The sequence below is a fragment of the Lonchura striata genome, chromosome 2 (genome assembly GCF_050655825.1).
Source record: "Lonchura striata isolate lonStrDom1 chromosome 2, ASM5065582v1, whole genome shotgun sequence".
Classification (NCBI taxonomy): Eukaryota; Metazoa; Chordata; class Aves; order Passeriformes; family Estrildidae; genus Lonchura; species Lonchura striata.
In genome coordinates this window covers 139,398,272-139,411,197 of record NC_140704.1, presented here as the reverse complement: position 1 = coordinate 139,411,197, position 12,926 = coordinate 139,398,272, and the positions used below count along the sequence as shown (strand labels likewise).

Sequence of the window (12,926 nt, the reverse complement as noted above, 5' to 3'; positions counted from 1 at the left end):
GAATAATTTCACACTATTTATAATAAATAAATAAATCACATGAAGTGACAAAATGAAACCAGAATTAATCTGGGTAGGTGAAAAAAAGACTCCCTCCAAACCAGTTGCTCTTACATAGTTACATAATTTGTTAGAATTCAAAAATTTCCAAGATTCAGCTCCCAGATAAATGAATTCAGGAGTCCAAATCACTTTGAGCCAATGCACTGGCATTTGCTGTATCACTGTATCCCAGGAGTAATGAAAGAATAATGAGAAAATAAACTATTACTGAAAAGAACAAAAGAGCAAAGAAACAATTGTGTCTGAAGAAGATATAAAATATAGAAAGAGAATTTTCAAATTTCACTGCAATTTGTATAAAAATACAGCACACTGGAGCTTCTCTGATATATCCTTTATTCTGAACTCAGGGAGGTCATGTGATAATTTGAACCCAAGTGTGTTACAAATACACCTGACCTTTCTCAGCTGCACAATTTACTTTCACTGAAGGTTCTGAAATCTCAGCATTTCAGAAAGGAAGCAGCTCCCCAAGCCAGATGTGAAAGCAGCACCTCTTCTGTTACATTCTGAATAAACTTCTAAAAAAAAGTCCAATAAGAATGCAATCCCTTACTGGAAAGATGTTAAATAAGGATATAAGCATGGATTTCAATATTGCTACGAATCAGACATTTATTTCAGACTAAGTGTTGCAAGGAACTTTGCTATCCACAAAATAAATATACAAAGTTATATCACTGCAGTCAGTAGTTGACATCCAGCCACTTTCACTTCTAGCAAAAAAATTGATATAATTATCAATAAATTTAAACCCACATAATTAAAAAAAAATACATTCTCACATATATAATTTACAACATCTGGGTACAAGAAAAAAGGTTGATTGCTGTTCTAAACAAAGGGCAAACAGAAACAGTTGCATCAGCATGATATCTGACAAAGTTTTGTAGTGTTAGTGTATATCAGTATAAAATTAGCATGGATTTCACAACTAACATCTATAAAGATACAGTCACATCACGTATCAGTTAAAATCACACCTTAGCTTAAATATGCAATTATAAATATTGTGGTTTTGCACACAATTTTGTTATCATAATAATTTCTGTTAGCACAAATACATATCAGAAAGAAATAATTTCATTTTTGTTATTCCCAGTGATGGTGGATACAAAGTCAACTTCACAGATTTTAACCCTTCATGAAGCATCACAAAGAATATGGGCTTAAATATCTCACTTGAGCATCTGGTGGAGCAGAGGCTGAGAAAGCAGACAGTTACTTTTTGAGCAAAAAGGCAAATAAAGGAGAGAATTCACTTCTGGTACTGTTGGTCTATAAAATCTGTAGTTTAGCCTGTGCTCTGAAAATATTGAGATAAAAGTTTAAGTTTCACTGTTATTACACAAATACTGAGCTCGGTTTTTACCCAGCCAGTTGTGCTCCTCCCCAGAGAGTCAGGTTTCCATGGAATGCCCTCTTTGCCTGCTGCTAGACCTGCACATCTTGCTTTTTAAGTGAGAAAAGCAATTAGTTCTAGCACCTCTTGAGAAATTTTGGAAGGTAGGGCCTCCTCTGAAAGCACTGAATAGATGCCTGGCTGAAAACAGCAAGTGAAGGGCAAAGGGATTTCCAAGCACCAGCAGCCTCTGCCCCTGGGAATCAGCTCCCAGCCATCACAAGAGTTTGCAAAGTCAGACAAAGACTTTGCTCAGTCAGACACAGGAATGTGCCTTTACTTGGAATGACTCTTGGCTAAGCAACCATAAATTCCTGTGTAAGGTCCACGGATAATTTAATTTTTCTGTGACAGGTGCTTTGGAGGAAATGTTAAACATTGTGTGGTGGTATTTCTCCTTGACTTTCCCTTGTCATGGCAATCTGTAGCTTTAAGCAAGTCTAAGCAGTAAAATGCTATAAAACTCCATCTTTTCACATCTTCATACAAAGGAAAGGTTTGCCCAAAGTGTATGTCACAGCTACAGAATTGTATTTATGAGATTAATAGCTAGGTACTAATTTGAGAATACGTTGGTATCCTTCTCTCTGACTCTTGAGCCCTAGACAACTTTCCTTTATTGGCTGACACATGACTTACACTGTCATTTTAGTTCTTCTTTATTATTTTTAAAGCAGTCTGGACATTGCCCTTCCAGTCCTGTGGGGGTTCAGACATCTGCACAGACAGAGACCCCACTGTATGTGCCTGCCTGGTGGCCTGTGCTGCTTAGACAACCTGGCAAGCTGGGAGATGCAGAGGATTTGGGAAAATTGCAACATGGCTTGCATGGGTCCCGCTTCTGGCTCTGCTCCAGACAGAGCTCTGCCAGCTTTGAAATTTTGTCACACCTGCACTGCTGGTTAAAACCTTGCTGTTGGTCCCTCCCATGCCTTGCCATCACTCTGCCAAGCTGGAAAGTGCCTGTGGAGCTCTGCAAAGGTAAAACAGGAGTTAAAGCAAGGATGCAGACAGAGCAGGATACAGACTGTTTGCATAATCACAGAATCACAGAGTGAGTAAGATTGGAAGGGACAACAATTGGTCATCTGGTCCAACCTCCCTGGTCAAGCAGGGTCATCCCAGGGCACATGGCACAGGACTGAGTCCAGATGGTTCTTGAATATGTCCAGTGAGGGAGACTCCACAACCTCTCTGGGCAATTAATTTCCTTCCTCCTTGCCATGTAGAGAATGCTCAATAGAGTCCTTTGGATGCATCTGACACAGGTTCATGGTTTTAGCATTTAAATCTGAGGCCTATCAGGCTATTTTTAGTTCTCTTTAAGTTTGCAAATATAGTTGAATATTAGGGAAAGGGGCTTGAATTAGGGAAGTAGCTGTGTAGGCAAAAGAATACTGGCTAGGAAAGCCTTACAATGCTGTAGAGGCTGCCTCTTTCCCCCACACTGGGCAGGTTTGTGATTCTTGGGGATGGGCTGTGCAGGGCTGGGAGCTGGACTCGATGATCCTTCTGGGTCCCTTCTAAATCAGCCTATTCTGCAATTCTGTGAAGCAGCTTTTTACAGGTTTTAGAATGTCATGTATAAAAGCTGTGCAAAATGTTCATGGCACACAGGAATACACAGGCACTTTCATGGGCTTCGGCAGCACAGAAGTGAGAAAATGTACTTCTAGCAAGAACAAGAGCTGGTCTAGAGCAAAGCCAAAGCACGACTTGATATTTTGTCTGTAGCTACATTAGGGAGACTATGGCTCCAGGCTGCTTATCATGGGCCTGTGTGGGAAGAGCAGAGAAGGGGCTGTGCTGGCAAGTAAAAAGCCATGATGACTTTTCTTCTGACTACACTTTATGTCCTAAAGTATTTTAACAGATAAACTTTAAAAAATATTAAACATTTAAACAGTGTCATTTTTCTCTGAATTCTCCTCTTTTCCTTAGATATTATCGATATTAAATCTCTAAACCCCTTCTAGTGCTCTTAGATACAATTGGTATTGAACCAAGATAAAAGGAGCTGTTAAAAGCCTGTTACATACTCTTCAATATCTGTCAATTTCCAACAGGATTCAGTAATAGCTGAGACTTACATTTAAAGTGGTACATCTATAAACCTGATCACTGAAAAAATAAGATATTTTGAATGCTCCTGTTTTTTTAATTTGTTTGTTCCCTGCTGCAAATTCATTGAATACTCTTCCTGTTTCATACTGCTCAAGGTAAAAATAAACAAAAGAAAGGAAAGATTTTGTGCTTTTTGCCATCAGATACCTGTTTATTGAAGCATGCTGTGATGGCTGCAATGAGATTTGCACTGATATGGGATGAGGGAGTCACCGGCAGGTAATTACTGCTATTAGCAGCAATTTTGGCTGCTGTTAGAAGGTCCCCCAGGTAGTGCCCAGTGCAGGTACAGATTAGAGCAGCTCCTCTCCTCAACTCTCATCTTTACAGGGATTATCATCCCCTGCCCCACTCTGTGTCCATGGACATGTCCTGGCAAGCCTTGCTCATTCTGAGATCAGACCACTCTTTGGCCAGGCAATGGGAAGAAGGACTTAGGCATTCTCCTGGAGACAACTCCCCTGCCTAAAGTTAGGTTGTATTAAGTACTTCATTTACTTAGCCTCAATAATATACTCTTTACTCCCCAAAATGCTGCATTTTCTTGTAGGGCACAGGCAGGTATGTAAAGATTTATGGTAGCTTCTGCAATTCTGTGAGCAGAAATGTCCTTAAAATTCATACAGTTGGTGGGAACAGAGCATCCAAACATCTTATATGGCTGCACACTCAGAACAAGGTGGGCCTCAGGCCTGGAAATGAGAAGAGAAGAAGCAAACTGAGAAAAAATATTTTACACTCTCATATAATCTGCAAAAACAAATGAAAACTAAGCCTCTTTGTAGATCATCTATATTTTTAAGATCTAAATGTATGGGTTCACAAACAGAATTTAGGTAGTATTGTGTAAAAAAAGCATAATACAAACAGTAATATGCATCATCAAGAAAAGTGGGTTAAAGAGATGTGCTTCACAGTACAGAATGAAAGTGCTGGTGTGTGGGAGAGCCTCCTTAGCACCAGCTGTGTGGTGGCACCAGGCTAGTTAATCCCCAGCTGGAGTCAAGGGGGAGGCACAAGAAAATGCCCCATTGCCCTCCCTGAAGCCAGCCAGAGCGTGCCCAGAGGAATCATTGAGCTCAGACACCATCACCACCTTCCTGCCAGATGTGCACCTGAGGCACCACACCTGAGAACCACTTTCTGATGCTCCACTGGAGCTCACTGTTCAGGCTTAACCTGATGGTTTCTCCCCATCCTTCTGCATGTTTCTGATCCTCCAAGTCCCCCCACGCCTGGCACAAGCACTTTGAAAACAGAGCTTTCCAGAGCTGGGCAGCTGTCCCTGCCTGCCAGGCCCTGTCACTGGCAGCCTCTCCAGCCCTCTGCAGGGCTGCCCTGGCTGACAGCCACCCCAGCACAGCCCCATGCCCAGCAACGTGCTCTGCTCCTGGGGACCCACAGCACTGAAAGGTGTTAACTCTTACCTTGGATGACAAACATGTATCACCAATGGACAGTTTTGCAGAGGACAGGTAGGTGTTGGTAATATCTTCTAGCTCAGTGCTGAAATGATCAGAATCCTTGATGACATTATAATTGAGGGCCATGCTGTAACTGGCAGGTTTCTTCTCCTGTTTCTGCTGGTAGTTGCACAGTTTCCTGAAGGCTGCTCTGAATTTCTGGGACATGAGATTATAAATTACGGGATTGATGGCACTATTTAAATAAATACAGATTCTGCAAAATAGCAGGAACCAGTTTTCCTGGAAGGGTCTGGAAAGAAAGGAATTGACAACAACCAGGGTGCGGTAGGGCATCCACAGGAACGCAAACAGGATCACAACCACGGCCAGCATCTTGGTGACCTGAGGGAACACAGAGAGACACAGACAGGGGCACAGGGTCAGTACTCCCCTGGAATGAACATGTGCATTCTTACCCTCTAGGGCCAAACCAAACCCCTGGACAGATCCTTCAGTGGGCATTTCTGATGAATATTTGATTCAGAAAGGTTTTCTACAGTAGGGAGTACAAAAACCTTGGCTTCAAATTCTTCCTAGTTTTTGTTAAATTACTCTTTCCATATGATATCACAGTAAGCCAACTGTTGTAGACCTTAGACTTTTCCACTTCATATGCTGGAAGGGGGTGTTGATTCAAATGGGAAAAAAGGATAGAGAGTAATTTTTTTTTTCCAACATATTAGATCTCTACCTTTATACTAGTATAACCTGTAGAGTAATAGAGCATCAGGCCTTTTTTAGGTTATCTGGTTTAACAGTCAGCTACAACACTTTCCCAAAGCCAAAAATAAGGAAAAAAGGAGAACAATTAGATTAATTTATTTTCCTCAAATCCTCAATATTTAATTAGGTCTTTATTATTTGATGTTTACTCTGAAAAGTCAAAGTTTACAGAGCCTGGGAAAAAAAGGATTATCAGTCAAACTTGATTGTTATAAGAACTTTATTCTATTATGTAATTTTCTTTTGAAAAAAGAAAAGAGCAACCATTGGGAATACCCAGGATAGCTGAAATGAAGTGAATGAGAAATAATTAAAAAAATATTAAACCCACGTTAAAACTAGTCTTTCTTTTATAAATAATTTAATTCTAGTGTAGACACTATTCAACAGTCTCTACATTAAAAAAAGTTTGAAAGCTATTAACAAAGAAAATAGAAGGCACACAGAAATGTGACATGGGACAATATGTTGGTACAGCCTCATGGAAGTCAGGAGATGACTCGATTAACTATGTGAAAGTATTGGCACACATTTTGATGAGCTACAACTGTTTCTTCTGATTGTAGATTTATAAGAGTTTCAATAGGAGATAACTCCACTAAGATCACTCACACATGTTAGTTTTAGAAGTGGGCTTTAGTTTGAAGTTGTGAGTATATAATTCTATTGTCTTCTGACCAGATAAGCTCATTACATAGAAACCTGCCATCACAATGCCTCATGGATGTATTTTCTCCTATCTTTCTAGAAAGACACACTTTTAAGCCAATTTGTTTGGTTTGTTATAAGTATTACAATAAAGTATGTGATGAAAATCAAAGTTACTCTACAAATTGATATATCATTATCTATTTATTGGTCTTTAAATGTGCATATTCAAAGGCTGCCATTTTATCTTATAGTTCTTCCCTCACCCTTACTTTTGTTTTCTCTACAGCTGTGTTCAGTGAAAGTAAAAAATAAGACTGAGAAATGCTATCTCCTTTTTTGTCACTTGACTGATACATTTCATTATGACTTCTACACTGTTTCTTTTCTAATTTTCAGTGCACAATTGTTGTAATAGACAGAATACAAACATGAATGCTCCAGGTAACTCAAAGGATGATCTCTCTTTATCTCCACTTCTGAAAGGGCCATTCCTGTGAACATGGTGGCAAGGAGAGAGTTGACCCAGTACTGGCCCACTCTGGCTCTCATCCCTTCAGTTCAGCTGCAGCCTGTGCCTCCAAACTGAGCAAATCCATTCCGTGGAGAACAATCATTCACTGTAGGAAATAATCCACATTTAAAGGAAGAAAGCCACGATTTGTGGAGCCTGGGTGAACAATGGGACAGAGCCAAACCATACCAGATGTATTCCATCAGCTCAGGCACTCAGGGCATAGCAGCCTACACAGGCATCAGAGTACTTTGCTACCAGAAGCTCAGCAGGACACTCCATTATGGTACCTACCAGTCATTGGCCATTTACATTTCTTTCAGGAAAAATTGCTCAGAGGATCATTTGCAGTGTTGCAGCTATCAACTTGAATCTGGACTAGAAGTAAATTATTCTTACTGTCAAGGAGGGTCATTCAGAGTCACGCAATTAACATTGTACAGCAGTGAAAAAACCACTTTTATTCCTCAGTTGACTGTATCCCATACACTGCAAATATATATATATATATGTACTGTCTGCAGTACGTATCCTTCCAAAGCTGCCAAAAATAACAAAACTCCCACAAGATCTCTGTTGCCTGTCAGAAACTCAGTTTCCTGATCCATCTGACTGGCTGTGGCTGTCTCTGAGACACACAACGAGGCCCTGAATTCAGGTAGTGATTTGCTCATTGCCTCCTTAAGCTGGCTCTGGAAGGGCTCTTCATGCTCAGCTGCCTCAGAGCATGACCTGTGTGCAGGTCTGACGGGGTACTCTGGCAAGACTGACTTAGCCCCAGCATGGGGGTTGTCACCCCTCTGCAAGGTGAGGCACCACTTAGGGCTTTTGACACAAAGTCACCTCAATTTGCTTTATAGGTGAACCCATTATCTAAATGCATAACTGAGGCCAAAGCTCCATTCTTATCCACACCAAAAGTCATTATAGCTGAACATAAATAATTTAGAGGAAAGTTTCATCCTCTTTGTTTAAGCAAAAAGCCACATCCTTTTTAAAATCACTTCATATGAAACAGAACTAAACATATATAGGAAAGAGGCGAATTATTTGACATTAGTGGAGTGCTAAGAGGACAAATTTTAAAAGAACATGATTTTTATTAGCTGTAAGCATACACCAAAGCTCCCTGAAAGCAGCAGCATTACATTCTCAATTCACTGCTCAGGTGAAGGTAAGCATACACAGATTGATCTTTTCTTGTTGATGTGCACTGTATGTCCTATGCTCAGGGTACAAATTATTCTTAGTTAGGAAGATTGAAAATATAGTAAAAAGACTTTGAACAATTTCAGCTTAGTCCAAATTTTAAGTGTAGTTTGAATGATAACAAAAGAGCTTGAGATTGAATATGGTTCTGCCTGCATATAAACATTCTTCAAGCCTTATCTTTTTATTTCTGAGGATGTTCTAAAGAATATATAAAACATATTTTACTAATCAGAGTCTCAATATTTTGATTCTGAACTAGTATCCTCTTTTTCTTTCCTGCTCCAAAAGCTTCTTATTCTAAGGAAGGGTTTTTCTTAAACATTTTCACTATCTTGGTACAAACAATTTAGTATTGCTTACTTCTCCTTTGAGTACTAATCTTTCTTACACTGATAGGTAAAAGCAATAGTCACTCTGGTGTTTTAAAGCCATGTAATAACATCTTTCTTCTTGTGCCTGGTCGTGTTCATTGCAACACACAGAGATTGCATATCCCAGTCCATGATTTCCTAATCAAAAAGAAGTTGTGCAATAAGGAGGAGAATTAAATAAATAAAAGGATTAAGGTCTTGAAATACTAACACCACAAGTGAAACCAAGTGATAAGATTGAGGATTTAATGTAAACTGTGTAAAACTTGTCTCACACTGCAAGCTGGAATCTGTGCTTGCAGTGCTGTGAGAGAACAGAGGATTTCTCTGGTGAGCAGGTCATGACAGCAGCACTGTCTAAGAGAGGACTTTCTCCAGAGGGCAATCTGCCTGCTATTACTGACACAATAGCCATGATGACCTTAGATTATTTGCTTGGACTAATCAACTAACTGTGAGATACACATAACGTTAGGTGAGCTGGATTCCATCTCAAGTTTAAACCAACATGTTTGCTATGTAAGGCTGCATTTTATTTTTCTCAGTCACCTTGATATCTGAGGAAAGTAGGAATTCCTTTGGGGAAAGTATGAAACTCACATGCAAACATGTAATTCAATATTCATACTGTGAATGGAAAATAAAAAAAAATCTGTGATCTGTGGGCTGCAGGACCCACACTGAAACAGAGGAAAAGGGTGAGAAAGAAGGAGTGACAAGGGACCAACCTCTGCAACCTGGCTGCAGCACTCTCTGGCCCCACACTCCTGGTTGCTGCAGGGAAGGGACTGAATGTAACTCGTGGCTACAACAACAGACAATAAATTGGCAATTTTAATTTTCCCCAAGTTTAGTCTGCACTGCCCATGACAATAAGTGATAATTTGTTTCCCTGTCCTTGCCTTCGATCATGAAGAATAAGAGCATTTCCCATTTTCTCTCCCATTCTCAACTGGAGACAACCCCCCTACAGAAACATGCATATATTTAATTTCATAGAAATGTTCTTGGATAAATATGAGAACTGCTACAGAAGTAGGAAGTTCACACCACATTTTCAGACACCTTTTCTACATGCTGGATATTGTACACTGCTCAATCCCTGTAGTGCAAACACAGGTCCAGGAAGACACAGAGTTTCACATTTCAGCAGGACTCACTGTCAGGCCAGACTGTATTGTCAGCTATACGTGTCCTTGTCAGTGTGGCAGGAAATTTTCCTTTTTGTGTCTTACTAACTGTTGAGATTCTAGGTTTTTTAAATATGTACTTGGTGGTTTTTTTTCTTGTTTTTTACACCACTGCCTATCTTTTGCATGTTGCTATTATACAAAAAGTATTACTAATTATGCCATGCTGTCCTTGCTTTACTTCCTGTATTGTACTATATACAAATTCTAGCTTTACTTACAATGAAGCAGCTTTAAGCAAACAGGTTGCTTAGGCTTTTAGAGAAAGTCTTGCTGTCTTTACAAGACATAAAAGATATCACATTATAATCTTCACTTTTTGGTTTTATGATATAACAGTATCCATATTCATCAGTGTTCAGTGTAAAAGATTTGTCTATGTGTCTATGCACATGTAATCAAGTATATATCCATATTCATCAGTGTTCAGTGTAAAAGATTTGTCTATGTGTCTATGCACATGTAATCAAGTATAAAGTGATATTAACTTGAAGAGCAGGTTATCTTCTACTAATTCATGGACAAAGAAAAACAACATTACACACTTCCTGACTATTAACTATTGGCAACATAATTAAATTTAACCTAGCCCTCATAGTTCTGTTGTGTGTTTCCAAGCACAGCTCTAGTGCTCTCTGAGGGCTTGGTGCTCTAGAAGGCAACTCAGTTACCTTTTGAGGGTTTTGCCATCTCTGTGATAAGAGAACATGGTCCCTCTCATAAACAGTAGGAGTTGAAGCAAAATAAGAAGACTATTTCCAGAGCCATCTGCAAAAGATGCACTCTGTGTTTCCCATCACTGCACCAGCTGTGGTTTACTGCAAACAGCCAGCAATTAATCTGCTATGTTCCACTGGTAATGTTACACACAGCAGCATACATATTCAATAATACAAAAAGAAGCTAGTCAAACCTATGCCTCAGTTTTCAGCCATCAGTACAAAAAATATTCTCTGAGAGACAGAGAAACAAAGATATTTAGAACTTACAAAGCAATTTATATACAGACTTCCTTAAACAGACTTTTCACAGGAGAGTTGGAGACAGGAAAATTTACAGCTTGAGTGCATTTGCTAAGTGACAGAATGCCTTAGCTGGGACTCAACCTCAAGTGTCCCAGACTCCCAGGATAGTTCCTTCCCTTTAAATCTCAAAAATAAGTCAAGAGTCACTTTGTATATTTGACAAGATTACTAACAATCTGTAATGTAAAGAAATTATAGTTAAAAATGTTTCCATCATATCTGACACTTTATAATTGCTTTCTGATATAGGAAATAAAATACTGGGTTCTTCTTTGGTTTTTTTTTTTTTTTTGTCCTTGCAGTAAGTAATAATGTACAATCAAGGAAAAAATATTTATTTTTATGTATGTGTATCACTGATTTTAAACTTGACTACTTAGAAAAAAGGAAGAATATATTTTACCTCTTTCCACAGCTGCAGACAAGTGAGCTTTAAAACAAATTGTTTAGGTTTCAGAAAGCCATTTCAAATACTTGTTCCTACCTGCCTTCGAGAAGCAATAGTGCTATTGAAACTTGTGCTAGTCATCTTGGAATTCACAGACTTGCTTTGGTGAGCCACATCATTCCTCCAGGTCTTAGAGTTTTCTTTTGGGTCTGAAGAGATGGGGTTCAGGAACAGTATTCTAGCAATCAGGCCATAGAGGACAGTTGCCAATACCATTGGCACAACATAAAATATACCAAAGTCCATCATGTAGATAGGAGAGTAATAGCTCCTGGAGACCTTGTAGCCACAGGACACCACAGTAGTCTCTTTGTAGGCTACTGTATTAAGGTCTAGCAAGAAAAACCAGAGCATACAGTATATGGAGGTGAAAGCCCAAACAAAAACAATGATCTTTTTGGCTCTTGAAAAAGTGCATAGGAATTGAGCTTTGATTGGGTGGCAGATGGCTATGTACCTCTCGATGGTGAAGGCAGCGATGGAGAAAGAAGAAGCGTTGATTCCCAGGTACTGGAGATAGGTGATGCAGAGACACCCGACGTAGCCGTACACCCAGGATCTGTACAGGCTCTCTGTGATATTGGGCAGTCCTGCAGCCACAAGCACCATGAGATCTGCCACAGCCAGGCTCACCAGATAGCAGTTAGTGGGAGTTCTCATGTGCTTGGTTCTGAGGACCACCAAAACTACCATGACGTTGCCCACGATGCCCAGCCCGCAGATGAGGAGGACCAAGAGGATGGTAACCACTTGGTATTCAGCTGTAATGATCTCCCGGCTTGACAGTGGCAGCCCAGTCTGGTTCTGCTCGTCTCCTGTGCCATTCTCCATCTTCACCAGCCCGCTGCTGCTTCTCCAAGCACTCGATCTCAGCACCTGCTCTCCATGGTCCTCTGCAAAAGGGTCGCTGGAGCAGAGCGTGGGTGAACTGCCGCCCCCAGAATTTGTTCTCCATGTAGTCACAGTCCCATTCCTGTACCGTCCTCCACTTCCCCTAAGGCACCTGGACTTCCAGTCTTTGTAAAGTCAGCTATCAGATGGGTTAATCCTCTAAGGCCCCAGTTCACTTGCACAGGCTAAAAGGCTGTTTTCTCACAGCTGCTTTGAGGCATTCACGGACACCCAGCCCGCGGAGGTGGGAGTTTCCTGCCTGCAGCGGCAGGGGAAGCGGAGCCTCTGCCCTGCCCTGGCAGCTGCTGAGCGCCGCCCGGGCTCAGCCCATGCCCATGCCCGTCCCCATGCCCATCCCCATCCCCATCCCGGCCCCCATCCCCATCCCGGCCCCCATCCCCGTCCCCATCCCCGGCCCCATCCCCGTCCCCATTCCCATCCCCATCCCGGCCCCCATCCCCGTCCCCATCCCCATCCCCATCCCGCTCCCGCAGCGCCGCTCGCCAGGAGGAGCCGCCGCGCTCCGAGGGTGGAGACAGAGCAGGAGGTGAAACGAGAAGGAATCGTGAAGTTTTTCTGCTTCACGCCGCTCTCCCTCTCTGCTCTCAGGCAGCTATCATGACAGCATCGATCACATTGATCCACGCTGGCAAACAAAGGAGAGCTGACTGGCAACAAAATTGCACTGGTTTTTAAAATCCTGACTGCCGCCATGCCATTGTGAAGGTAAAGGCGATTTACACTCGCCTCCTGCTTTGCAAGGAGATGTAACAGTCCCTTCGGGGCATTACAGAAACAAATGCATCCCAGCCTTTGAAAACAGCAGGGAAAAGTGTAGGGGTCTTTGTT

At 41.1% G+C, this 12,926-nt stretch overlaps 1 protein-coding gene across 1 annotated transcript; it reads right to left on the bottom strand.

The window, feature by feature from the left end:
• Positions 1–386: 386 nt before the first annotated feature.
• TRHR (thyrotropin releasing hormone receptor) lies at positions 387–12,417 on the bottom strand. Its single transcript, XM_021546424.4, has 3 exons — positions 11,223–12,417; positions 5,017–5,397; positions 387–4,281 (listed from the first exon to the last, which is right to left on the bottom strand). The coding sequence occupies exons 1-3, from the start codon at positions 12,015–12,017 to the stop codon at positions 4,276–4,278; spliced, it is 1,182 nt and encodes a 393-aa protein (XP_021402099.3). The 5' UTR covers positions 12,018–12,417; the 3' UTR covers positions 387–4,275.
• Between the last annotated feature and the right edge of the window lie 509 nt (positions 12,418–12,926).